The following is a 27,136-nucleotide window of genomic DNA, read 5'->3' on the forward strand; positions in this document are numbered from 1 at the left end:
CTCCTGTTCATGGAGAAGGCTGGACTGACCCCATACAGGCAGGAGGAGGAGGGGAGCTGCGGGTGAGGGCAGGAGGTGTTTTCCTGCAGGGAGTGGCGGCGGGGGCAGTGGGGTGTGGGGGCAGAGGAGCCAGGCGCTAGGCACCACCTCTGGGCACGGTCCACCCTGGGCTCCCAGCCACGTAGGCTGCTGGGGGGCTGTGCCTGCGCGGGGTGGACATGCTTTGCAGGTAGACACATCTGGATGCCTGAGTGGCTGTGACAGTCACGAGCACTGGCCTGGGGGTGGGCACAGTGCAGGGGCTCTGTAAGTGTCCCTCAGTGCATAGCCTGGCCAGCTTAGTGGTGATGGCTGTGACCTGTGCATAAAAGGCGTGAATGTCAGTGGCAGACGGACTGTGGCGAGGCTGTCTGTCTGGTCCTCTCCCTTCCCCTGCTCTCTCTCGACTCCCGAGTTTTTATTCTTCTCAAGAGAATCCTCCCCCGAGGGTGTGGGCCTCCTCCCTCCCTGACTGATCTGAGAACACAGTGGCCGGGGCTGTGAGCTCTGGCTGGGTTCGTCCAGCCCACAGCACCGACCTCCGCAGTTCCTTCCATCCGTCCTTCTGTCGCTGTTACTGTGGTCTTCCTTCCTCAGGTGTGGCTGACCAGCTGCAGACGAACTACGCCAGTGACCTGAGAAGTATTCTTAAAACACTGTTTGAGGTCATGGCCACCAAGCCTGAAACAGACGACAAGGAAAAGTTAAGGAAGGGTGAGTGCCCACTCAGGACGGGCTCTGAGGCCTGCACTGGTGGCCATGTCCCTGCCCACAGGGAGGGGTGCTCAGAAATCCACACCTCTGGCCCTGGGGAAATAGGGTCCCGACCAAGCGATCATTGACTCCAGGATCCCCTGACTTCCGCACTCCAAATGTGCCAGGCTGCCCTTCCTGCTGGGGAGCCAAGGGGCACAGCAGCAGGCCCAGGAAGTGCCCAGATGGGCTGCCTGCCCAGGAAGTCACTCCACCCCTGCAAACGAGCAGATGGGCCAGGGCCCCTGGCTCATGCCCACAGCCCCGGCTTCTGTCCCCTGCATGCTCAGCAGCAAGGTGACTGCAATTCTGGGTCTGATGGAGGCTGGGAGAGCCCAAACCCTCCCTCTTAAGGATGAGACTCGGCTGTGGTGCTGCATCACTTCTACTGAGTGCTGCCTCTCAGAGCAGCTCGAGGCTGCCCACCCCGAACCCACCTCTCTATGGGAGTGGAAAGGAGTCCACTGCTGCCCATGAGCTGCTGAGGTGTCACACATGCTTGACATAGCACAAGCACACAGGCATGCTCTCACAGCCATAGCCACGCACAGACACGTGCACATACACGTGCACACATGTACTCATGCATACCCACACCCACACACGCACACATGTGCACATACGCTCCCACTCACACATGTGCACACATTATCTGGGAGGGAGAAGGCATCAGGGCAGGGACTGGCTAGGCACAGGGAGTCTGGCCTTTAGTCCCTGTAGGATCCAGGGCGGGAAAGGGGGCTAAGCCCCTGCTCACCACCCCTGGTGCTCTGGTGCTGAGCTGGGGCACTTGTTCCAGCAGAGCCGCCCCTCACCACAGAGGCTTCTGCTCATGGGGTGTCTGGGCACATGGGGCAGCCCGCCTGGTCCTGGAGCCCTGTCCCAGCAGGGCATACCCTTGCCAGCAGGGAGGAGCCCATGTGCCGACCCAGCTCTGCCCTGCAGAATCCACACCGCCAGGCTGCATTCTACCAGGGAGGTTGGCAGGGCTGCCTTCTGGAAATCATGATTCAGAGACGGCAGGTGACATGGCCCTGTTGTGCACACAGAGGTTGTGGGCTGCAGTCCTGGCTACACACGTGCCATGCAGGGGCCCCAGGGCTGGATGCCCCTGTCGGGGGAGCATCCACAGGCTTCTGGGCCCCCATGCTGTGCAAAGGAGAGGCCCCTGCTCGGGAAGACCCCCAGCTAGGATCAGCACCCAACCCGCTGTGGTGCCACCTGCCATGAGACTGCCAGTGGGCTTGGGTAGCTGGCCCACTGCTGGAAGCCCCCAGTTGTGCCCAGCAAGTGCAGGTGACCCTGCATCGATTGCCCACCTCCCTCACCACACCCCGACGGACCCCCTTCTCCACCAGTCACCCAGACTCTGCGGAGTGCGGCCTTGGAGGACTGTGCACTGTGCCAGGAGACCCTGTCATCCTCTGAACTGGCAGCCAAGACCCGCGACGGGGACTTCGAAGGTGTGTGGGAGGCTGTGGGTCAGGACACTGCACTAGATACCAGTGGGGGCTGTGGGAGCCACGGGAGCCTTCCTCCTGGGGGAGGGGCTGCAGGCCACCCTGTCCGGGCATGTAGGAGCTGGGAGACCGCCCCTGGGAAGCTGGCTGGAGGCCAGGCGGCTTGGCAGTCTGGAAAGGAGGGCCCAGGGCAGGTTGAGAGTCCCGGCCCAGCCCATCTGCCCCTGCTGTTGCTGATGTGACGCTGCTGTTGTTGTGACAGACCCCCCGGAGTGGGTACCAGACGAGGCCTGTGGCTTCTGTACGGCATGCAAAGCACCCTTCACTGTCATCCGCCGGAAGCACCACTGCCGCAGCTGTGGGAAGGTGGGTGAGACCCCATGCACGGAGGGTCCCTCAGCATCCAAGGGCATCCACGGACACAGCCTGAGGTCTGGAAGTCAGAACCGATGCTCAGGGACGCCAGCGAGGCCCGTGGGACCTTGTGCAGAGGCCCCCGGAGGTCCCGGGCCCTGCTCTGACTCCAGGCATTTGACCACGGGAACCTGGATGGTGCCCATGTCCAGTCCCGGCTGCTGCAGAGCCAGCCACAGAGAGGGGACACCGAGTGTGAACACGAGCCTGCAGCAGCCTTGGTGCAGGACGTGGACCCCTCATAGAGTCCAGCCTCCTGAAGGTCGCAACCCCTGGCCCCCGGGGCTGGGCAGTCCCCACCCACCAATGTGGCCTGAGCTGGGTGGGTAGGTGTGTGGGAGGGCGAGGAGCCAGGGTGGTTGGGGCTGGCCTGCCGCAGACCCTCACTGCCCCAACCCCATTCCAGATCTTCTGCTCTCGCTGCTCCTCGCACTCAGCACCGCTGCCCCGCTACGGGCAGGTGAAGCCAGTCCGGGTGTGCACCCACTGCTACATGTTCCACGTCACGCCCTTCTACAGCGACAAGGCCGGCCTGTGATGTGGTGCCAGGGGCAGCCCCAACCCACCCGGGCCAGGAACCCCCAGGAAGGTGGGGCCACACTGCAGGCGGGTCTCACTGCGTCTCGTGAGGCCTCTGCCCCTGCTGCTGCAGGGCCACCCCAGGCCTCCGGAACATCCAGAGCCTCTGTCCTGCCAACCCTGGCCTCCCCGCAGGGACCCTGGGCCAGCTGCAGGGGCCAACAAGAGGTCAGCTTTGCCCAGCAGGGGACCCGGAGGAGCCTAGTGGCTGCCTCAGGTCAGGGTGCCTGGCAGAGAAGGGCTGGGCCCTCCCACTGGTCCCTCAGAGCTCTGCTGGGGCTACGGGAATCGGGGCGGGATCTTGGAGGTGTACAAGAGTGGGGCCACTCTGCCGCCTCTGCTGTTGTGGTGAATCTGGAAGCCGGAGCAAGGGCCACTCCACAGGCTCTGCGGCACAGCAGGGCTCCCCATGTGCCTCCCAAACCCAAAATGCAGGCTGCCCGCTCTCCCCGTCAGCTGCCCACCTCGTTCCCCAGCCCTCACCCCTCGCCATCCATCCTCAGGACTTGGCTAAACAACATGCATCTCATTTCTTCTTGGAGTGGGGAGATGCAGGAAGCCGACCCAGTGGTCCTCTAGGCAGGCAGGGTGCTCCCGGTGTCTGCCTGCCACTGTCCCCCTGCTGATGGTGCGGGGGTCCGACCAGGCACTGACACCGCAGGCAGAGGTTGCTCCGGACGTTGGGTCGGGCTTACCAATCAGCCAGGACACCTGGGGCCACCAGCTCGGCCACCACTTCCCCTTCCCTCTGCACCCCCTGGAACTCTGGCCCAATTCCTCAGACCCCAGAGTGGCCTGGGACCCAAGCTGCCGCAGCCGAGTGGCCCCAGCGGACACCTCCTCAGGCTTAAATCTCAGGCTTCACGTTGCAATGACGATTGCAGTTTTATTTTTGGAGATGACACACCTACTGCTTCTTTTCTAGGATAAATCTAATTACTATTTACTGGTGGAGTACATATGCATAGAAATGGCTTCTGTCGGGGGGAGAGTATATAATGGAGGAAATATTATGTATTGAGATTATATTTATTTTCTAAATGCTGTAATTTGAAGCCATTTCCATAAATCTATTTAAGGATTGCAGACGCTCTCCTTTCTTCCATGAACGCGGATCTTTTTTTTCTGTCTGGAAAGCGATGGTGTTGGTGCTAACATGCATTCTCCTCTAAGAAGCTGGAGGCTCCTGGACTCTTGGGACAATTGAAGGGTGGTACTTGGCTCCCACCAGCCCTCAGGAGCAGTGGCCACCCCCTGCTTCCTGCAAGCTCCTTCCCACCTTCTAGGGCTCTGCCCCCGCGACGCCCATCCCCACCTGCCCATCTACCTGCCCAGCTCGTCTTCTCACAGGCATCTTCAGCTCAGCCCTCTGGCCTGTGGGGGGGCAGGGTTAGTGCTCATAGCCACCCCGACTTGGGGCCTGCCCTACTTGGTGGCCCTGGTTGTAGGGCCGTGCTGCTCGCGCCTGGAGCGGCTGCCTTCTGGAGTGTCCTGGAGAGAACTCGGGAGGACAGCCCGGGTTTGCAGCCCGGGTTTGCCTCGACGATGGGCCTGTGCCCACGGGACTCGGGTACCCTGCCCTTTGGAGGTGGGCACTGGTGGGTAGTCAGATACTGGGCGTGCTTTCTTTCTGGCAAGGGAGAAAGTGTTTTGGAATGTGGGGCCCTGTCTGAGCAGGGCTGAGTTATTCGGGAGCAGAGGAGAGGGGACATCCGGGGAACTCTGAGATGGCCTGCCTGCCCCCACGCCCACCCCAGCAGACAGCTGTGCTGCACGAAGCTGCACCACATCCCTTGGCTCCTCACAGGCACCCATGGTGGCCGCCTTCCAGGCTAAGGCAAGGGGGTCCTCCTCGTCCACCAGGTCAGTAGTGGCAGAGGGAGTAGAGACCAAGAAGAAGGGTCTTCCCCTCAGAGATCTGGATGTGGCCTGTGTCCCCGGCAGCCCTCCAGACCAGCCTTGGCCTGCCTTGTGCAGGGGGGAGGGGAGAGGGCAGCCCCTCTAAGAGCTGCCCTGCAGGAAAGCCTGGGGTCGCAGGATCCCCCCAGAAAGGGTGACCAACTGTCTTGTTCCCCCAGGAATGAGCGGTTTTCTGGGCTGCGGGACTTTCTATACTAAAGGCAGGACATGTGGTCACCACCCACCCACAGGGCTATTCCCACCCCATGGGCAGAGCCAGGACCTGGGGGTGAGAGGGGCTGGGCCAAGGCAGAACCAGCTCTGGAAGGCTCCAGAAGGGATGGCCTGTTGCCCACCCACAGGTGGGGCTGGGGACCGCAGTCTCTGGGTTGGGGGCAGGAGAGTGCCATGGGGTCTGGTTGTGGGGTCAGCCCTTGTGAGCCTCAGTTTCTCCACCATCACCATCATTGCTGTTGTTTCCTGAGCAGGGCTGTCTCCTCTCCTCCCTCAGCCCCTCGAGGGAGCAGCATCCTCATGTTGTAGATGGGAAAACTGAGGCTCGAGGAGGCCTGTGACAGAACTGGGTTGTGGGCATCTAGGAGGGTCTCCAAGAGGCAGACACTTCTTCCTGTGATGGGAGGTGCTCCAGGAAGCACTGGCTGTGGCTGATGGTGCCTGGATGGTGTCTGTAGGCCATTTCCAGGGAAGGCTGCTGCAGAGGCAGGGGCGTCCCCACCCGAGCACCCGGGTTCCTGGTCCCAGCAGCTGCAGAAAGGCTGGGGCTGCCTGGGCCAGGCCTCCCTGCGCTGCCCGGGCTGTGCACAGGACTGGGAGGATCCCCCAAGCTCGCTGTGTCCAAGGGGCTCAGGAGGAAGCCTGGGGCAGAGAGACCATTGCCATACCCGATCTTGGGGAGGTGGGACGAGGTGGGGGAGAAGGGAGAAGCCCCACCCTGTCCTGCCCTGCCCACTGCAGGCTGAGGCGTCTCCCGAGGCCCTCACCCACCTGCACTGTGGTGGGTCCCCTGTGGCTCATCTGTACAGCGGCCCTTCCTCAGGCAGCAAGCTCCCCACCCACACTGGCTGTGCTGGTTCCTGGGCCGATGGGGATAAGGAGGCCGTGAGCAAAGGGGCAGGTGGCTCTGGGGAGGCCTGGGGCGAGAATGCAGGGAGGCTCAGAAGTGGTGGGCGTCCTTGCTGGGCCAGGGAGCCGGTCTGAAGCAGGGACCGTCCCCTCCCATCCTGCGGCCCAGGCCCGACCCCACCCCCCACCGCAGCCCTTGCTTATCTTCAGGAGTCCTGGTTTTGCCCCTAATGGCCACCAGGGCCCGCCCAACTCCACTGCCTCCTCAAAGCAGCGCAACCTGAGGTCCTGCCTGTGTTGGGGTCCCCCCACCATGGCCAGGCACCCTAAGTCTGGACAGAGACCCCAGCGCAGCCTGATCCAGTAGCCAGGCCGTAGTCCTCAGGGTCCTACACCTGGAAGGAAGATCCAGAGAGGCCCTGGCTAGTACAGCAATGACCAAGGGCAGGACACACCATGCCCCCAGTGGTCCTGGTCGGAGCTGGACGCCTGTACCACCAGGGCTAGGTGGGGAGCTGGCAGAACCCTGGGCAGGCAGCTTTGTGGCATCTGTGCACTGATGCCTCCACCAGCGCCCAGCCCCTGCTCTTCCCACCCTCTGGACTCTGCAGTGGGAGCTCAGGGGAGGCAGGCAGGCCTCAAAGTGCCCACCCACACTACCCCTATGCCCCAGAGTCCTGGAGGTGCTCCCAGGCCCCAAAGACCCACCTCCTCCAGGAAGCCTTCCCAGATAGCAGCACCCCTACCATTCATGAGAGGAGGACCTGCTCTTCTACCCCAGGCCTCAGGGAAGAAAGGGGGTCCCGGAACAGCAGCAGGGCCAGGCAGGGCCTGTCCAGCTTCAGAGGTCCTGGCCCTCCCACTTTTAGAGGCCACCCCCAGACACCACAGCAAGTGCCTTGAATCTGCAGCCACAGCCTCTTTCATAAACTTGTTTTTCTCTTGTAAAAGTGTTCGAAAGGAAAATTTACTCTTTTCCTTTTGGACATTTTGGGCCATAGGAAATTCATTTAATTTATAGTTGTCTGAGTTGTCTGGGGGTCATCTGCATCCTGGGAAAACCTTTTAAAGTGAGAAAAAAAAATCTACCCCACCAATTGTTCACAAATAGAAGTATCTTATTTTAAATTTAAAAATAACGCTGACATTATGTTAGGTTATGTAAACATTTAATTACATCTCCATGCATTTTGATTGTGTCGTCTTCTTTTTGTATTCTGGAGACAGTGTTTTCCTGAGTGTCAAACTTTTTGGAAGGCCCCCAAGAGGCCTGGCCTGGTGCCCGTGGCTGGCCAGCCGGGCAGCCAAAGCTCCACCCAGGTTCTGAGCGAGACTCTGCTACTGACCGGCTGAGACTGGGCAGGCCCTGTCTCTCCTAAGCCCTGTCTCTCCGTGGGCAGGGCCGAGGGGTTGGAGGCTGTTGCTGATTTGGAGCTGATGTTCATATTCCTGGCACTTCCTGGGCACCCCTTAGTGCCCAGCCCGCTGCTGCGCAGGGCTTTGTGTGCAGCCTCCATGACACACCCCAACCACCCAGGAGGCAAGTACTGTCACCCTGATTTTACAGCCCAGGAAACAGGCTCAGGGAAGTTGACAGGACTAGAATCCAGGGTGGCTTCAAGGAGAGGCACCATAGGATTCCCCCTGGTGTCGGCACACAACCAGGCCTCTCGGTGCAGGGGAGCCAAGGCTTCGGGGACTGGGCGCATGCTGAGCTGGTCACAGCTCTGCAGCCCTGACCCAGGCCACCCCACAGACCTAGAACCCGCCAACCCTCAGGGCTGTGGAGATGGGGACTGCGCTGCAGGAGGATTCTGATGCAGTGGAGGCAGGGCAGCCTCCTGCCCAGAATGCTGGGGCAGTCCACCCAGTGACAGGAGGCCCAAGGTGGGAGGCGCAGGGTGTCAGTGGCCAAGTTGGGGGGAGCAGGGCCTGGTCAGCCTGGAAGTGTGGGAAAGAGGCTCTGCAGCTGCGGGGCCTCACCAAGCTTCCCTCCCTGGGTGTGTGAGGGGTGCTCCCTGAGGCTGTGCCGAAACTCAGACACCCCGCAAAGTCGTGTGTGTGTGGTGGCCATGAGGAGTCTGTGGATCCTGAGTTCAGAGAAAGGAAGTTGGAGCCCAGTGGGTGCAGGAAGCCCAGGAAGCTGTCTTCTGGAGGTCTCTTTGGGGCCGGCCTTAGATACTCTCACAGATCCTGGCGGTGGGGAGTCAGCCCAGTAGCCTTTCCCAAGCCAAACCAGGAATCCTTTATTCCTACCGTCCTCCACATGTCCCAAGAGGCAGCACTGCCAGCCCCGTTCACAGCCAGGGAAGCTGAGGCTGTGGCAGCTGGGGCAAGAAAACTCAGGAAATCCAGGCAGCGGAAGACAAGCCTGCCGTGGCCTTCCACCCAAAATCGGGGAAGCCCTTCTGCCTGCAGGCCCTGTCCCTTCCCTGGGAGCCCCTGCCTGGGGTGGGCTGGGGAGGGCCGTCGTGAGGGAAAGGAGACAGAAGGCGAACAACCCAGGGAGAATGCAAGGCTGGGTGGGGCTCAGAGGATGGGGCAGGAATGGGATGCACCCTGGGGGTCCCAGAGTGGCATAGAGAGGTCCTCCCAGAGTAGGGTGGGGGGACTGGGCTCCCCAGGGAAGGAGGCTGGAGATGTCTGCCCCCTCCCTCCTAGCTTTCATTGGTGCCCATTGGACAGGTCCTGGCTCTGGGGAAGGGCAGGGTAGGGCAGGAGCCTCTCGCGGCAGCTTGTGCCCACGGAGAGCTCCTGGGAGATGCCACCCCCTGCGGGGGACCTGCCCTACAGAAGGGGGCATGGCCCATGCCCTGCAGGGCTTGGGTCCAACTGGCTGACCTGAGCCACGTCCTCCTCACTCCTCAACTGCCCGAGGCTGCATGGGCACCGGTGCCCCTGCCCATCTTGTGAAGGACAAGTTGAGACCTGTGGGTGTAGAGACCCTACCAACTGCAGGTGGGACCAGTGCCCCTATCCCCCAGGGGCTCCAGGCCCACCTGCAGCTGTCTGGGCCAGGCCAACCTCACCTCCAGGCCTCTCCTGGCTGCTGCCTCCCCTTCCTTCTCCTGCTGCCATTGCTGGCCGATGCCTCCAGTACCTCCCTCCCTGGCTGCAGCTCAGCCCTCAGTCATCCATCGCCTCCTGCAGCTTCTCCTCCCAACCCCAACTCCTTCCTGCTCCCCCAGGCAGTGGTGCCCACACTCCCAGGCAAGGTTGAGCCCGGGGACACCAGGGAAGTGCTTGGTCCTCAGTGTGGTGGGGAGGCGAGAGTGATTCCATAAATGGCCTAAATTGAGGCTAAAAATCTCTTAGATTGGGGCAGCATGCAGGTGGCTCCCCATAGACACACCTGCACACCTGTGCTGCCCACTGCCACACAGAACAAACCTCTTGGCCCATGGCAGGAAGGGGGCGTGCACTATGCCCAGCAGGGGCACTTGTACTGGGCCAGGTGTCCGCTTTAGCTGTCGGCAGCAACTCACCCAGCGGCCAAAGCAGGGATGGGGCAACTTTGCAAAATGCTCACCCCCAAGTGGAGAGCTGGGTCCCCAGAGCCCAAACACACCCTGCTCCTCCCCAGACCTGGGCACCTTTCTTTACCATGCACAGCTCTGAGCAGCCGTGCAGACTAACCTGGAGGGCCTCGGTGCTGAATTCTCGTGAGGGGCTCTGCCTTGGGCCCTGCGCGTGACTGTGGGGCAGGAGCAGGAAGGGCCTCTGCTAACATCAAGGGGGTTGTTTCAATGTCAGTGCAGGGCTGTCTCATCGCAGTGTCCAAGTTCCCCACTGGGTCCTGCAGGGCTCTGTGGGAACACACATTATTCTGAAGCCCACACCACAGGCTTACACCCAGCAGGACCAGCCAGGCCAGGAGGCTCTGGCCTCTGCATTCCTATAGCCCTGGGACGTGTGTGGCAGCACTAATCCCATTCGGCTGAGATTTCTGGGATACCCTAGCAAATCCCCGAGCCTCAAGTCCCATGTCCTGATCTGTAAGCGGGGCATGCAAGACACAGGGAGATGCACACGAACCTTCACGTAAGTCCTGGTGCTGAGGTTTTGAATTTTTTGTTCAGTTTCGTTGGCAGCAGCAGCCCCTGTGCCCCACTGAGTACTTCTGGAGGGGTCCAGCCACCTTATGTCTCCACACTCTCCCAGTCTGCGGGGCCTGGCCCTTGGCACATGCAGGCCACCAACCTCAAAGTCAAATCAGTGAGATGGGTCGGGCGAGGTGGCTCACACCTGTAGTCCCAGAACTTTGGGAGGCTGAGGCGGGTGGATCACGAGGTCAGGAGATCGAGACCATCTATGGTGAAACCCCGTCTCTACTAAAAATACAAAAATTAGCTGGGCGTAGTGGCACGCACCTGTAGTCCCAGCTACTTGGGAGGCTGAGGCAGGGGAATCGCTTGAACCCGGGAGGCGGAGGTTGCAGTGAACTGACATCAAGCCACTGCACTCCAGCCTGGGCAACAGAGCCATCTCAAAAAAAAAAAAAAAAAAAAAAAAATCAGCGAGAGGGTGGGGGGTGCAGAGGCCAGTCCTGGGCTGCCAGTCCTGCCACCTCCTGGGCCAGCCTTAGGGTCAGGGGTCACTAGGGAGACCCGCCAGCCGGGATTTGATAAAGGGTTCATTCCCGTCCCCACTTAGGGCAACTTCCCTCTCAAGAAAGAGCGTCCTCGGCCAGAGGTGGCCAGCGCCTGCCTCTGGGAACGTCCCTGCCCCTCAGGCCAGACACAGAGCATGCAGCCCCCCACTCCGGGGAGCCTCTCCACTCTGGCCGCACGTTTGTGTCCCTTCCCCAGACCTGGGCCCTCCCTCAGCTCCGGCGTCCACTGGGCGATCTGACGAGTCCGCCCGCTCTGGGCCCGTTTCCCCACTGACACCCTCAGAGAGGCCTGGCTCTTAGGCTCAGAGCGTCTGCGTCCCTCTCCGAAGTCCCGGCTTTCCCGGGGCCACTCTGCGCCCTGCGGGGAGGGAAGTCGTTCACGGCCCCACGCGAGAGCGCCGGGCAGAGCGCGAGGCCTCGTCCCCCCGCGGAGCCACTGCTTTCGTCGTGCTAAGACCCGGCGGCCCGTCCCGGCGCACGCCCCGGAGCGCCCCGCTGCGCCCGCGTAGCCGAGACGCTCCTGCGTCCTAACGGGCCCCCACGCCGGCGGGCGGTCCCCGCGCGCTGCGCTTCCTCTCGGCAACGCGTCCGGCCGCGGCGCCCTCATTGGCCGCGCGCCCTGCCACCGGCCATTGGCTCGCAGTGCCTGTTTTACATAGGCCGCTCTGGCCAATCGGCGCGCGGCGCCTACTTAACATGCACGGCGGCCGCCAGTCAGCTAGCGCGGGGGCCGGGCCACCACGTGCTGTTGCTAAGCTCGGGCTTCTAAATTGTTACTAGCGCGGCCGGCCTATCCCAGCCCAGCTCCGCATCTGTCAACATTCTCGGCCCGGCCCGAGGCGCTCGACCCGTCCCCATTGGCCCCGGCCCGGCCCGGCGCCCGCCCCCGGAGCCCGAACGCCGCCTCCCATTGGCTCTGCGGGCCGCCGCTCTCCCTTATGTGTCAATTTGAGGGCCTGAGGCGGAGGGTGGCGGCCGAGCGCCGGAGTCCGCGGAGTCTGGAAGTGCGGCGGCCGGGCGCGCGGGGCGGGCGGCGAGCGGAGCCGGCCGGAGCGGGCCGGGCAGCGGCCGCCGCCGTCCCGGGGCGGACGGGCGCGGGCGGGAGGATGGAGCTGAACTCCCTGCTGATCCTGTTGGAGGCGGCCGAGTACCTGGAGCGCAGGGATCGAGGTAGCGCTCGCGCCCCATTGTGCGCCCGCGGCGGTGGGCGGGCGGCGGGGCCGGGCCGGGCGGGGGCCGCTGACTGCGCCGTGTGTCCGCAGAGGCCGAGCACGGCTACGCCTCGGTGCTGCCCTTCGACGGCGACTTCGCCAGGGAGAAAACAAAGGCGGCCGGCCTGGTGCGCAAGGCCCCGAACAACAGGTACCGCCCCCCGCTCCCGACCCCGCCCGACCCGGTCCGAACCCCCGCCCCCGCCCGGAGCGTGCTCCCCGGGCCCCGATTCCCGGCCCGCGGCCCTCAGCGCCGCCGCCGCGCGCCCCGGCGGCCAGCCTGGAGGAGGAGGCGCGCAGGCCGCGGCCGCAGCCCCGCCCGGCCGGCCCCGCCCTCGCCGTCGCCATCTTCCCGCGGCCGCGCCTCCCGGGCCGCTCGCGTAAACAGTGCCACGCGTACAGCGCCCGCCGCCGGGGTCCGCTCTCGCGCCCGCTCTCCGCCCCCGAGTTGTTCTGGACTTTTCCAGGCGGTAGAAAAGTTGTCAGCGTGCGCTGGCCGGTGCCCCGTGAGTCTGGGGAAACAGGCTCAGTCAGGGTCTCGGGGGGCTGCCGGCCCTAACCCCTTCTCTCCGCGGGTGGGTGGGCGGCCTCCTTTCGACTGGCTCTGCCAGCCGAACTCTGCTGCTCGGCGACCTCCCCCTACCCCCAGGAGCCTAGACAGAGAAGGCGAATGGAGGCACTGTCCTGTGCCCCCACTCCTCTCAGGGTGCCCACCGCTCCTGCCCAGCCTCCTGACACAGCGAAACTCCTGCCACCAGTGTGGGGGTCCTCTTTTTTAATAAAGAGGCCTTTTAAAGGGGCGGGAGGAGGGGGCAGGCTGCAGGGCAGGGGCCCCATGAAGCTACTCCTGGTGCCAGCTGCGCCCTCCATACCTTGACCTCGTGTTCAGGCAGCAGAAGCCCTGAAGCTGGGGTGCGTGCAGGTCCCCTGCGTGGGGAGTGGGGACCCTAGGCCGGGCCCCCCCCCCGGGGGGATTTCCACCCTCCTGGCTGCTGTGAGGACCATAGCACATCTGGCCCTGTCTGGGCCCACCTTGGCCCGGCCATTCCGTGTGAGCTGACTGGGAGCTGCATTTGTAGGGGGCTTCAGAGCCCCAGGACACGGCTCATTCCTGTGGCCTGCCTGTTCTGGGGAATCAGAAAGGCTGGTTCAGGGACCCATTTCTGTGGCATCCTGAGCCAGGCGAGGAATTGGTTGAGTCTCCAGCTGCCCTGGCTGGGACCCGTCCCTGAGTCCCAGCCCCTGGTCCCCCATTGGGGACAGTTTGGGGAAGGACAGGAGTGTGACGAGGGAACCATTGCCTCAGGCCTCCTCAGTGAGCAAGTCCCTCCCCCGCTGCTGCTTCTCACCAAACCAAGTCCCTGACCCGTGGAGAACTCTGGGGCGTGAGCTGGGGCTCCCCCCGCGTGGAGTACCCAAAGCTGACAACCAGCGTCCTGGCCAAGGCTGCCCGAACCCTGCCTCTGTGCTGAGCGTTTCACACACACAGCCAGTTCATCTTCACCCCAGGCTCAGAGAGGCGATGTGATTTTTATCTCTATGGCCAAGGAAAATGAGGCAAGGAGAGATTTGGTTACTTGCCTGCCACTCACCCACCTCTGATGATGCCTGTTCCTGAGATGGGGTCCTAGCTGTCCACATTCTGCTGGGACAGAGACCATGGGGGCACTGGTGAGGGAGACAGAGGGCTCCCCAGCTCTCGTGCATCTCCCCCTGGCTCCTCTGGGCCGAGCCCCGCTCCCCCGGGGCCTGAGGCAGCCCAGGGCTGGTGGCTTGGCCCCTTCCTTGGGTAGGCAGCACTGCCCTGGAGGTTTCCTCAGCCAGCCCAGACACGTAGCTGGGCAGAGCAGGAGGCCAGAGGATCTCCGAGCCCCTGACTTGTCCCCACCTGTGAGGCTTCCATGCTTTGCCAAGGTGAGGGAGGGGACATGGCACAATGAGGCTGGGGCAAGGAGTAGGGAGTGGGGCCGGAGGACAGTGTCAGGGTTGAGGGAGGCGGCAGGGCACTGGGGCCAGCCTGCAGGAGTTCCATTCTGTGGGAAGTGTGCTTGTCTCCTGGGGTCACGGGAATGCTGGGAACGCACTTGGCCTGGCCTCAGCGGGGACGGGTCCCACCTTTCCTGAGGGATAGAGTGCTCCTGGGACACATGTCGCAAACATCCGCCTCAATGGACCCCAAGGGTCTCTGGGCCCAGGAGGAGCTGCAGGAGGGGCCCTGGCTGCAGGAGGAGGGCCCCCTGCCTCCAGGGTGGAGTCCAGCCCCAGGCCACCCTTCAAGGGGTAGGCAGGTAGGCTTTTACGTTGAAGGGTACCTGCTGACCCCAATCTCCCTGTTGACTACAGACCCATGTGGCCAGGCTGCAGTTTGGGCTGAGGACAGAGAGTACGGCTCATTCCTGCGGCCTGCCTGTTCTGGGGAAGCAGAAACGCTGGCGCAGGGGCCCATCTCTGTGAGGCCAGTGAGGAGCATATGGCTGTGGCCTCTGCTGGCTCTGGTCGGCCCTGGCTGGCCCTGGCAGTGATTCTGAGGCTCCTTGTCCAGCCCATGTGACCAGCAGGCCCTCCCGGACCCTGAGACCTGGGTTTGGAGGCTCTGCTGAGGCTATATAGGGAGGCCCAGGGCCTGTTGGTGCAGTGGGTGAGAGGGGCAGGCCCTTGGCCTGAGTGGTTGGGACAGGAGACGCCAGATCCCAAGTTCCTGAAGCAGGCAGTGGTCAGCAAGAAGCTTCAGGAAGGAGCCAGGTCCTGAGGGCAGGGAGAGGCCTCAGGGCTGAGTCTGGAGGTGCCCAAGGTGGTCTGAGCTCTCTGCTCACCTGTGCAGCAGCATCCTGGGAGGCCTGGGAGCCCTGACTGGCCTGTGGGGTCCTGCCTGGACTGGGAAGGTGGCCTGGAGCTGGGAGCGAGGTCCTCCTGCCTCGTTATCCTCCAGGCAGATGCCGTGGCACACACTGTGGTGCTCGGAATTGCGTGCTCGCATCTGAATGGGCAAGACAGGTGAGCAGCAGGTGGGGCCGCTGTCCCCAGAGAGGCTGAGCCCGGGCCTCCAGGGCGGCCCATCCTGCTAGCACACAGCCCCTGAAGGAAGTGGGAGGGGCTGGCCTCAGTGTCCCCCTGTGCCTACTGGCCTGGGAAGCATCCTACATCTCAGAAGCCGCCTCATGGGCTGACCTGGCTGACGCTGCTGTGTCCCTGGTCCCCATTGGTAAGGTGGGCTGTGGTCACGCAGGTGTGTGAGCCCGACAGAGTGGTGGTGTCAGGACAGGACCACCCGCGTCCTGAGGGCCTGGTCTCTGGGCTCTGTCTCCACCTGCTGTTTGTCCCGGCTGCTAGGCTGCTTTGGCTCCAAGGACACAGCTGGCCTTAGGGATTGGGGAGCAGGGAAGGCAGGTGGCTGGTGGGGGTCAGTGCCAGGACCTGCTGCTGCTACCTGGGCCTCCCCCATCCCTCTGGAAGGGGGTCTGGGTCCTCCTGTCAGCCAGATTCCCCACGGGCCTTGCTAGGTGGGCTGGTGGCCCTGGGCGCCCTGGACCTGCCTGCAGCTCTGGGCCTCCCTGTGAGCAAGGCTGGCCCCTGCTGCTGCTTCTCACCAAACCACGTCCCTGACCCGTGGAGAACTCCAGGGCGTGAGCTGGGGCTCCCCCAGCACGGAGTACCCAAAGCTGACAACCAGCGCCCACCCTTAGCACGTGGTTCCCCCCACCCTGGGTGGGCAGCTGTTCACCTGCCCCAGCCCTCACTGTTCTGGGCCATTCCGGGACCCAGACACAGCCAGCCACTGTCTGCAGGTCCTGGCCCCCGAGGAGGGCGCTGCTCTCTGTGCCCTGGCGGTCAGGCAGCCGAGTGAGCTCTGTCTTTCTGTCTTTCTAAACAGGTCTTCACACAACGAGCTAGAAAAGCACAGGTAAGTGACCCCGCAGTCGCCCACATGAGCCCACCACCTGGCCCACCCTTCTACTGAGGGTGTGTGTTGCACTGTGCCTGCCCCTGTCCCGGGCATGGCCAACTGTGCTGCCAGGTTGTGTCCTTGTCTTGGGAATGGTCAGGCTTGGAAGAGAAGGCTGAGGTCTGTATTAGGCACTCTGTACTAGAGGCAGGAGATGGCAGGAGGCCCAGGCCCTGCTTTCCGGAGCTCATCCAGGTGGGGCGTCAGAGACGTGGAGCAGGGCCCCTTGTGCTGTGTGACAGTCAGGGCCCTTAGCTTTCAGGACAGTGGTCTCCAATCAGGAGGGTTTGGCTCTCTGCCCTGTGCATTCTGGGGTCTGCCTTCCGAGGAGCCATGCTAGAGTCTTGTCCGAGGGGCAGATGGAGGGCAGCCAGTCCTTGGCCTCGTGGGAAGCTCCAGCCCAGGGCAGGATTCAGGCGAGCTCTCGAGTAAAGCTGCGGGGTGTTCATTCCCCCTGGTGACAGCCGAAGGCAGCTAGGGCTGCAGGCCCAGCTCTGCTGGTGGGGATGAGGTGCAGGTGAGCTCAGGGGCCTAGGGGCTGGCAGCAGGAGCCCTGGGTGAGTGCAGAGGCATCCCTAGAGGCAGAAGCCCCCATGCCAGGACCAGGAAGAGTCCCCTGAGGGATGCTGGGCCATCGCTGTCTCCTGACTTGTGATCCTGTCTGTGAAATGGGTCAGCTCTTTCCTCCTTTCCTGGTGGGGCAGGTCTGCGTGCTGGTTGAGCGCCCCCCACAGTCGGCTCTAGAAAGATTTGGTGCTCAGCCAGTTCTCCACCTCCCCTCCGTGTCTACCCCCACAGCAGCACCAACTTCCGTTCTCCTGGGATTCAGGCTGCTGGCTGGGGCGGGCAGCTGGGCAGGGACAGAACGCAGTGTTCTCTGAGGAACTGCACTTCCTGGACAGGTCATGTGTGTTTCAGGGGGTTCCCTAGAGGCCACAGAGGTGGGGGCAGGTACAGGGCCCAAGAGAACCAGGCAGGCCTGGAGTTGTTCCAGGCTTAAGGAGACCAGCCTAGCCTTGACCAGGACCCAGGAGCCAGGGCAGGCACGTGGGGGTGTTCAGGGAAGGCTTCCTGGAGGCGGTCCCTGGGAGGACAGCCCCCCAGTGGGGACAGACCAAGGGGCAGTGACATTGGGGGAGGGTGGGTGGCAAGGGCGTGGCAGCCCTTGGGGAGGACAGGGGACCCCTGCAGCTGCCCTTTGACCTGGCTTTGCCCTCTGTCCTCTCCTCCCAGAGGCTGCATTTAGCCAGGGCCTCATGGGGCCTTCTTGAGACACAGAGGAGGGATGGGTGGGCAGCCAGCGTGTCTCTGTGGACACCCCCACCGCAGTGCAGGGGGTCTCTGTCTCTGGCTGGCCAAGAGGTGGATGTGGACAGCCCCAAGCACCTACAGGCCTGGAGCTTGGGGCCCTGGATCACAGCCTACCTGATGCCAGCTGCTCTTGGCTGCAGGAAGGACTGCGTGCTGTCTTGAGAAAGGAAGGAAGGCCCTGGCTGGGCCACCCAGCCATCCCCGGGAGGCAGGCCCTGGACATCGCTTTGCCCAGAGGTGTCCCCTTACTGGGGACTGGGCAGGGCCTGTGGGACTTCCCCTTGTGGGTGCTCTGAGCCAAGCCTGCCCAGCCCTGCTCCTCCTCCCTTTGTAGAGAGGCAGCTCCAGCAGGTCTGAGGCCGTTGCCAACCCCAGGGTCCTGGGGACCGTGGAGGCCTCGCCTTCTTGGCTGCTGACCTCACTGGCCCCACTCCAGGCTCTGGTCTTAGTGTGTTTTGGGGGAAGGTCCCAGCCTTCTTTCCTGGCCCTTGGCAGCCCCTGGATGGCAGGGCCCATCCCAAAGGCCAGTCCAGAGTCCTCAGCTGAGTCCCTGCACCACATTCCCCCAAGCATGTCCAGGAGGTCCCCAGGAGCCCCCTGCAGCCCAGCCTCATGTGCTGATGCAGCCTCACACGGCTTTCACATACCTCGGGAAGTTCTGTTGGCAACATCTAGAAAACGCAGACAGAGGGAGTGGGAGGCACGCTTGCTCCTGGGCCACCCCCAGCTCCCCGTCAGTGGCAGCCAGGCTCTCTGGTTGGCCGGGACGCTGGCATGGAGCCATGCCCTCTTGGTGCCCTGAGTCCCACTCTGGGCATGGGGGTTTTTGGGGGAGCTGGAAGTGCTGCGTCAGAGGTGGGGCTGCTGTTGATACCAGCCCAACGCGCTAGTCCTGCAGGCGGGTTCTACCTCCTGAATCCACACAGGGTTCCTTCAGGAAGTGGAGGTTTTAAAAGCCCTTTGGATGCCCAGGGACAGCCGTGGGGTGCTGGCAGGGGGCCCTGGGGCACTGCAGCAGCTTCAGGAGGGGAGGGCTCAGCAGGAGCCCAGTGCCGAGGGGCTTCATGGCTCAGAGGGGTGGGTGGGGATCTTCCTGGGGTCCCACAACCAGCCACTGGTAGAGTTGGCTCCAGGCCACTGCCGCTGCCCAGGGCAGGAATTTCTGTGGCCTCCAGCCCTGGCGCCCACCCTCCTGGGCCAGGTGGACCTGTTACCGGGTTTTGGACAGTGCGTGTGTGTGGTCAGATGGCTTCTGTTTGTCTCTCGAGAAAGGTGTTCCGTGATTTCTAAAGCGGTCTGTTCACGGACCTCCCCTGCACCCCACCCCAGAGACCGCATCCCAGGCACTCGGAGGCTGAGCCACATCCTCCACTGCTCCCCGCGGGCACTAACATTGCCGATGAGACTTGGATAAGGAGGGGACCTTGTTCTCCATTTCCTCACTTGATCTTTCACCTGACACCACGTACGTAAGTCCTGTCCGCCTGCGTCAGGGCACACTCCTCCACCTCCTCATCCCTGATGACTGCACAGGACACTTGGCTGTGCCACCAGTGTTCTTAGTGATGACCCTCTGGTTTACACAGGGACTTCCGGACAGTCCTGCGATGTGCCTTGGTGAGCGCAGACCTTTGTGGATCTGGGGGGATAGTTTTGTAGGACCAAGGCCCTAAAAGTAGAGATGCTGGTTGGCGGTCAGTGATAACTGTGCCGATGGCCCTTCAGACCTGTGTCCCCTTTTGCTCTCCCACCAGCAAACCATCAGCGACCCCTCGAGTTGGCTGGCACAGGAGCCATCCCTTCTCACGTCAGCCCGTCGGAGGGTGCAAGTTGTACCTCCTTGTTTGTGTGTGCATTTCCTAGCTCTGGTGAGATGGAGCCGGGCGTTAGGTTAGGTTGGCCCTCGTGTCCTGCAGCCTGTTTGTGTCCTTCACCCGTTGTGACATCGAGGCATTCTGCTTTTAATTTTTGATGTGTATGAGCTCAAAATACCACAAATACTAACCATTTGTCTTTTATATGTATTGCAAAGATTTTTCTACTTGTTATTTGTCTCTTAGCTGTGTTTTTCTTTCTTGTGCAAACATGTCTTTCTCTGATTGTCACAGCAATGTGTGTTTTTTTTTGTTTTTTGTTTTAGCATAGAAAACCTGGAAAATACAGAAAAGCACAAAGCTAAAGAAATAAAATTGCCAGGCGCATCGCCTGGAGACGCACGCTCCCTGTGCCTTGTTTTATTCTGTCGTCTCTTGTGTGCGTCTGCTCTTTTATTTTTTAAACAAAATTGGGTCACTTGTCACCTATGTGGTTCCGTATTCTAATTTTTCACTTAACATTCATGATGTGCATGTGTAACACACTGAAATGATAATGAGGTTGTTTTGGGGTGGTGGAATTTGGGGGTACTTTTAATTTCTTTTCCTTTTTGTTGATTTGCACTTTTAAATTGTTCTGCAGAGGTCATGTAGTGCTGATGTAATTACATGGTGTGATGGAAAGTCATTTGCTAGAGTGGACCAGGGAAGGAGGCCCCTGGCAACGTCCCCACTTACAAACCTAGTCCCAGTGGTGGCTGCAGTACAGTGGCGACGTGCCTCGGGAAAGGACCCCTCCCTGAGCAGAGAGAGCACGCTGTGGCCTCTTGCCTACACAGTTCCTGGGGTGGGGGGTGGCAGGGCGCTCACTCCTGTTGGAGGTGGGGAGGCTGAGCTTCCAGGCACTGGGGTAGTCACAGAGCGGCAGCCTGAGACCCCTTTCCCTCCACCTGTGCACGGGGAGACAGCGTGGGAGATGTTGAGGATCTTGGCCCTGTTCAGGCCACCTCCAGGCAGACCTCCTGACTGGCGGGGCTGTTACCACTGCACCCAGCAGCCCCCTCCTTCTTCAGGCTCCTCCTCTGCCCAGAGGAAATGGCTGTCCCTGCCGACGTTACTTCTAGGGGGACAAGATTTGCTGGGCTTGGGAAAGGCAGGAGCAGACATGCCAAGGCTGGGGTGCTCAGTGTTGGCACCACGTGGGGAAAGTCACGTGTGTAGGCATCAGCTGTGGCAGGGCAGTTGGGCGGCAGGTTTTCAAAAGACAAAAAAATATTCCTACCCCTTGACCTGGTCATTCCACTCGTAAGGATTTACCCAAAGCAAAGTGTCCTATATTTGGAAGCAGCCTCTGTGGCCTGCACGGGATGGGTGAGTCTGTGGTTGAACGTGGCAGTGACAAAACCTCCGGGTGCCCTGCACTGCCAGGCAGGTGCATGTGGACCTGGCCAGGGTCCCAGGCCGAGTTGATGCCTCTGGGTGAGCTGGGCTCCCCGCACCCCGTGAGCTCCACCAGCCTCCCCCGCAGACAAGCAGGCCAGCAAGGAAGGCGGTGTTTCCACAGGGGCAGGCCTAGGATGAAGCCAGGGCCCCTCTCTTGAGGTGCCCGATGAATGTGTCCTGGAGGATTGTGGCATGTGAGCAAGTACCCTTGAGTGTGAATAAGCAAGCAAGCACCACTGGGTGTCATGGCTCCAGTTTTGTGGAAAGTGGATTCATCTGTGGATACGGGGACAGAATCTGGAATGAGGCAGTTTCCAAGGGGATATGAAACTTGGGTTGGAAGGGCCTGGTCCCTGGCCCTCCCTTGACCTAGGCTGATCGTGTTTCCATGGTCACAAAAGTGACAGCACGTTGTGCACCATGAGGTGGAGAGACGTGAATCTTGTCTGGGTCCCTCCAGATCTCCGGGTGCAGCCTGAGCAGCACCCCCCCGCCTCACCCCACCCCTCCCTGCATGTGGACTCCAGGGCGGGGATGGGGGATGGCAGGGGGGCGAGCTGGGGCTCCTAGGCAGTGCCTGGCAGTGACACGCTGAGGCTTTGCAGGCAGGCCATGGTGAGCTGGGCGCTTCTGCCGTGTGTCTGGGGGCTATGGGTGTTGGGCTCCTCCTGGGGGCGGGGGGCGGGGGTTCCCAGCCAGGCCAGGAGGGGATCCTCAGAGAGGGACCCTCAGCACATCTGCAGCAGTGGATGGTGGGGGTGGGTCTGTGCAGGGCCCTGCGAACTGCTTCCTGCCCTCCCCCACCCCAGCCTGATGGTTCTGTCTCTGGCTCTTTCAGACGAGCCAAACTCAGGCTGTACCTTGAGCAGCTCAAGCAACTGGTGCCCCTGGGCCCCGACAGCACCCGCCACACCACGCTGAGCCTCCTGAAGCGGGCCAAGGTGCACATCAAGGTGAGTGGGCCTTGCTCTCCACCCTGCCCTGTCTGGCTGCCTCAGTGTTCCTGCATGCCCTGGGGGTGTGCTCACAGGGGACCCTGGGCAGCCCTTGGATCAGAGGGCCTGAAGGTGGGTGGGGAGCCATCTGGCGGGTGTGTGTCGGGGGGGGCCTGGTGGGTTTTGCCAGGGTGGAGGAGCAGCAACAGGAGCTGCCAAGGGGTCGAGGCTGTTCCGTGGCTTGTGTCGGGTTTGTTGGGTGCTGATGGCATAAGAAGGTGCATTGCAGCATAGGCTGGGATAGAGAGGAGGAGGTCGGGGGACAGATTGCTCTCTGGGGCCCTGGGCTGTGAAGAGGCAGCTGCTGGAAGGAGAGAGGGGGCCAGGGTTTCCTGGGTGCCATCAGAAGGCAGACTAAAAGGAGGCAGCCTGGTGGGGGTGCCAGGGTGGAGGTTGGGGCAGCGGGAGCTGGCAGTGGGTCTGGGCTCAGGGAGACATTCCCTGGGGCAGCCCCCCAAAGGACTTTTGACAGCCCTGTTGGTTTGGGGGCCTTGTGACATTTGGACCAACCAGGGCAAATCTCTATCTGCTCTGAGGGCCTCCTCTGCCTGCATAGGCATGGCCACCTCCAGGCTGGGGTGTCAAGAGCTTTGAGAGGGGCACAACCAGAGCCCTGGGGGCCCTCACAGAGCAAGCATTGTCTCAGTGGGGCCCACAGGAAGGTTTAGAGAGGGCAGGGCGCAGGTGTTGCAGGGACAGGCATGGCATAGGCCACAGCCCCATGGGGGCGGGCAGGGCTGGGAGTGTGTGAGGAGACCCGCTGTAAGCAGGATTGTCCTGGAGACGGTGTCAGCCAAAGATCGGGTAGCACTGACCCGCTACCACACGTGGCTCAGCTTGGCCAAGGCTGCCTGGTGGCTGTGGGTATTAGAGCTGGGCCGTAGACGGAAACCACAGGGCTGGGAGGTGGCATCTGACTGTGACCGCCTGGCTGGGACAGGGAGGGACCCACGTCAGGCTGTGGGGCCGGTGGAGACTGGGCACCCTGTGGCCCGTAGCCTGGCTAGGTCTTGTCAGGGAAGGGGGAACCTCCCGGGCCCAGGCCTGGGTGCCCCGGTGCCTGGCCAGGGGGAAGGGGGGACTCCCCTTCCCGCTGTGGGCTCACAGTCCCCCTTGCCCCCAGAAACTTGAGGAGCAGGACCGCCGGGCACTGAGCATCAAGGAGCAGCTGCAGCAGGAGCATCGCTTCCTGAAGCGGCGCCTGGAGCAGCTGTCGGTGCAGAGCATGGAGCGCGTGCGCACAGATAGCACGGGCTCTGCTGTGTCCACGGACGACTCAGAGCAAGGTGGGGCATGGGGCAGCCTCACCTGGGCCTCTGGGTGCGCAGTGGTGCAGCTCCCTGGGTGGAGAGGAGGTGCCTGGTGCTGGGGTTGGGGAGAGCCCTCCCAGCTCCCTGCTGCACTGGAGTGTGTGTTTGTCTAAGTGCAAAGGGACTGGACAGGGAGGGTGGGATGCAGAGGCCGTGTGGCCCGCTGAGGACTGGTGCTTCTTAGCCAGAGCCCTCCTGGCGTCTGCTGCCCCAGGGCCCAGACAGCGCCCTCTGCACTTCTGCCCCTCTGCCCAGAGCTTCTGCTTCCAGAAAAGGGAGAAATGGGCTGTCACCCTCGGAGTGGCCTGACCCCATCCCCACTCTGTTCTCCCCAGAAGTGGACATAGAGGGCATGGAGTTTGGCCCTGGTGAGCTGGACAGTGTTGGCAGCAGCAGTGACGCGGACGACCACTACAGCCTGCAGAGTGGCACCGGCGGCGACAGTGGCTTCGGGCCCCACTGCCGGCGGCTGGGCCGCCCTGCCCTCTCGTAGGCCCGTGCCCTCTGCTCCTTGGCCTGCCTGCCCGCCAGCCACGCGTGTCAGCCCTCCAGTTCTCCTTCAGTTGATGCCAGCCTCTCCACAGGCCCACTGCTGTGCCATTCTGGAAGCTCCAGCTGCCTCTGGGCTGCCTGGCACTGCCCGCTTGCCGGTCAGGGCCTGCCGAGCTGCCTGCCCCTTCCAGCTGGGCAGAGTCCCCTGCAAGGAGGCAGGGCCCAGCTTCCACATCCGGAGCCCTGGTCAGCATAGCCGCCCACGGTCTGTTCTCAAATTCCTAATCATTCCAGAAGTATTAAACGTCATTGCTGCAAACCTCGGCAGGTGCCGTGTGAGGGGCTTAATGACCACCACAGGGAGCTCTGACCCCAACCCTGGATCCCAGGAGAAAGGAGTGGACCGAGGAAGGAAGGAAGGCAAGGCTGTCTGTCCATCCGTCCGTCTGTCCACCTACTTGTCGTCCACGTAGGCTCCTGGCGTGGACACGGGATCTGTGAAGGGCGGGACCTGGGTGAGCACCTGGGGCAGGTGGGTGGTCAAGGTCCTTCCCACCTTGCAGGTGTCAGAACCTAGGACTGGGCTCTCGGGGCCGGCCAGGCCAGCCCAGCCCACACCGAGCTGGGCAGCGTCTGTTCTGGTAGGACTGTTAGACGCACACACGCACGCACCTAGACATGCACTCATGTACATGCTCACACACAGACACGGCGTCCCGAGGTCACATGTTCTGGGGATGATGGCCTTCAGGGGTCATCTGGCAAACAGCCCCTGGGCTGTGCCTGGATCCCCCTCCAGCTCCCGCTCACCCATGCCCACCCAATAGTCCTGCCTGTCTGCACAGGAGAGGGGCTTCTCTTCCTGGCTGGGGCTGGGGTGAGCTGGAGGCTGGTTAAGTTGAAGCCGCTGGGTCCTCGGGGGCTTACTCATCTCCCTTTTTTAAACAAAAAGCAAAAAAGTAAAATGCTGCACTGCCCAGCAGCCCGGTTAGGGCTTCTCATGAGTTCTGCTGTGGCAGCCTCAGCTGGCAGAGAGGCTTTCCCAGAAAAAACAAAACAAAACAAAAAAACAGAACCATTTTTAAAAAGAAGAAAGCCTAAAGACTCTCGGCCTAGGGACGTCCGTGTGTGCTGCCTCTGTTTCCTGTACCAGATTTTTGTACTCTATTTTCCTAGCTGTTGTTGCGTCCTTGTTTGCTGAGGGGTGGGAGCCACCCAGCGTCTCAGGGACCTGTCCCTCTGTCATGTCGTCAAAGTGTGCCTTGTGTCTTGTGTCTGGCCTTGCCCTTCCCACCAGCATGTCCCTCGTGGCTCAGGGTGCCCCAGGCCTGCCCAGCTAGTGCTGTCCTCCCATCTCCTGTGGGCAGCCCCTCCCAGCAGCCAGGGCTTCCTGGAGGCGATGCAGCCAGGCCCCTGTGGGTGGCACAGAGGGGCTGTGACCTGGTTCCTAGTGTTGCCCTCCCCAATGGCTGGCAGGGGCCTGCTTGCTCACTAGAGAGATGGATTCTCGCCTGTCACCTGACTCGAGCCCCCTGCTTCCTGGCCTAGGCGAGGGTTCCAGGATTCAGACACTGGCAGCCAATGAAGACTGCTCACTGGGTGGCGCAGGCCTGGCACCAGGAGGCTTGCACCCGCCTTTCCTTCCTGACGTCCCCTGTCCTTGGGGCTGGCCCACAGCAGTGCCTGCCGTGCCTCTGGTACATCTATAGCCAATTTCCATATCATGGGGAAAATTCGTGTCTACTTTCAGTCGTACACATAGACGCCCCAGGATGGGGGGGCCCGTTGTGGCAGAAGGGGGTCCCTGGAAACAACTCTGGCACAGAACCTGTCCTGCAGGCTGTAGGGGGCATGGTGCCTGGAGCTGAGGGGCATCCGAACGCGTTGCGGGTGGTTGTGAGGAGGCCTGTCTGCATCTCCTTCCGGCTCCACTGGGGTCCAGGGGTGCCCAGAAAGGAGCTTCCCCTGCCTGCCTGAGTCTGTCCCCCCAGGCTTCATGTCAAACACCGTGGCACCTCCGAGCAAGGCGGGCCGTGTGTAAAAGCTTGCTTCCCCAGCCGGCACTGCAGGGCCCTGAGGTGGTCATGTCCCTGCCCTCAATTCTTGAAGCACCAGCTCCCTGCCCCACCCTCCAGTGCCTGGGGCAGCCGGGGGCTTCTGCTCTCATCTCTGACCAGCAGAATCCACCCGGTGACCAGTGGTGGCCCCTCGGCCCACCCTCGCGGCAGCTCAGCCTGTGGCTCTTGAGGCCGTGGTTCCCACGTGGACTGGGAGGCAGTCTCACAGCCACCTGGGGTGCTGTTCAGCTGCCCCTCCCTGCCACCAGCAGGTGGGCGAGGGGTGGCCCACTGGGTGGGGGCCTGTGCTAGGAGTCACCACATGCCCCAGCCTCCCACTGCTCCCTGCCAGGGGCCCAGGCTGCCATCACTGGAGGCTGCAGGGACCAAGAGGCCATCACCGTGTGTATAGAGAGCAGACAGAAGCAGAACAGAGCCGGGGGCTCCTGCTCCTCTGCATGTGCTCTCCCAGCACACACCGGTGCTCTCGGCCACTGAGCACCCAGACTCAGGCTTGGGTTCCCCAGCCTTACTGGAAGGCAGCTCCCGCATACCAGGATAATTCCCGCAAACCACGTAGCAGACCCCCGCCATCCTCGCAGAGTGGGAGAGGCTGCAGCACGGCTTTGCCTTTGCAGACCCCATCTTAGTGGCACAGTGCTTGGGCCTGTGTCCCAAGTGGTGGAACCCTGTACCGGTCTGTGGCCCTAGGGGCCCCGCTCTGCTGTCTGCTCCGGCACATGCCGTCTGCTGGGCGAGATAGGCTCCCGGGTGCCCTGCCTCCCTCTGTCAGGGAACCTGGGACCGCCTCCCCACTGTCTGCACAGAGGACCCTGACCCTCGGCCAGCAGGGTGGCCCCAGGTCCATGTTGGGCACTAGGGCAGGTTCCGTGCCAGAGTCGGGGGGCACACGGCCTGGTGCCGGTGAGGGGGGTGTGCGCTAGAGGGGGAAAGGGGCCCCCGGCCACCTGTCCACCGTGTGGGCCGTGCTGTGTCCTTATGTCATTGTAATATAAATACAGATTTTTATATCTCACCCTGCTGGCTCCGGCTCTTTCTGTGATTGTCACTGTCACTGTGCTTCGCGCCCTGCCCTCGGCCTCTAAGCAGAAAGCCTGGCCCAATGGCACCACGCCATGTGGCCTTCGGGCTGTGGCCCTCGTTGCCCTACCAAAGCCTCTTTCCTGGGAGGCCTGACGGAGCACGGCACCCCATGCCGCCAACCACACTGGGCCTGCCATCACAGCTGTGTCCCTGGATGCTGTGGCACCTGGAGCTGGGTGAAGGCGGGGTTGAGGTGGGCGCCCCCACGGGCCTGTTGGCCACTTGGATGCTCTTGTTGCTCTTGTCCCAGAGGCACTGGGGCTTTGCCTCTGGCCCTTGTGCTGGGGCCCTGCTGGCTGAGGACAGCCCGCCCCCTGGGGTGCTGCACTGTGAGAATCCCCCTGTACCTGTTCCCAGAACTACCTGGGCACGGCTTCTGCTTCCTGTCATGCGGACCTGCCGTGCTGAGGTGAAGCAAGATGGCGTAGCCAGCTGTTCCCTTGTGCTGGTGGTGACAAGGGGACATCACAGGATCCTGTCGTGCCCATCACGGGGTGGTTGTGAGGCAATGAGACTTCACGCAGTGGCGAGAAGAGGCCTTGTTCTCACCCAAGCAAGCCGGGCTGGCTGCCTGCTCCCCCACAGGGAGGCCTTTTGGAGGGAACCCCCCTGGAAGC

General features: G+C 62.2%; 2 protein-coding genes across 3 annotated transcripts in view; both read left to right on the plus strand.

Annotated features, from left to right (window-relative positions):
• The window catches only part of ZFYVE28 (zinc finger FYVE-type containing 28), a 139,974-nt gene extending 135,643 nt beyond the window's left edge, over positions 1–4,331 (plus strand). For both annotated transcript variants that reach the window (XM_030801015.1, XM_030801016.1), the window contains 4 exons: positions 637–753; positions 2,151–2,255; positions 2,515–2,618; positions 3,073–4,331. In XM_030801015.1, the coding sequence (XP_030656875.1) occupies positions 637–753; positions 2,151–2,255; positions 2,515–2,618; positions 3,073–3,204 (458 nt within the window). In that variant the 3' untranslated portion in view covers positions 3,205–4,331. The remainder of the gene's footprint in view (positions 1–636; positions 754–2,150; positions 2,256–2,514; positions 2,619–3,072) is intronic.
• Positions 4,332–11,783: 7,452 nt separating this feature from the next.
• On the plus strand, positions 11,784–26,451 carry MXD4 (MAX dimerization protein 4). The gene is made up of 6 exons (XM_030801023.1): positions 11,784–12,009; positions 12,102–12,201; positions 15,922–15,951; positions 21,400–21,514; positions 22,680–22,842; positions 23,202–26,451. The coding sequence occupies exons 1-6, from the start codon at positions 11,946–11,948 to the stop codon at positions 23,357–23,359; spliced, it is 630 nt and encodes a 209-aa protein (XP_030656883.1). The 5' UTR covers positions 11,784–11,945; the 3' UTR covers positions 23,360–26,451.
• The last annotated feature ends 685 nt before the right edge of the window (positions 26,452–27,136 follow it).

Source organism: Nomascus leucogenys, chromosome 20 (assembly GCF_006542625.1).
Source record: "Nomascus leucogenys isolate Asia chromosome 20, Asia_NLE_v1, whole genome shotgun sequence".
Taxonomy (NCBI): domain Eukaryota; kingdom Metazoa; phylum Chordata; class Mammalia; order Primates; family Hylobatidae; genus Nomascus; species Nomascus leucogenys.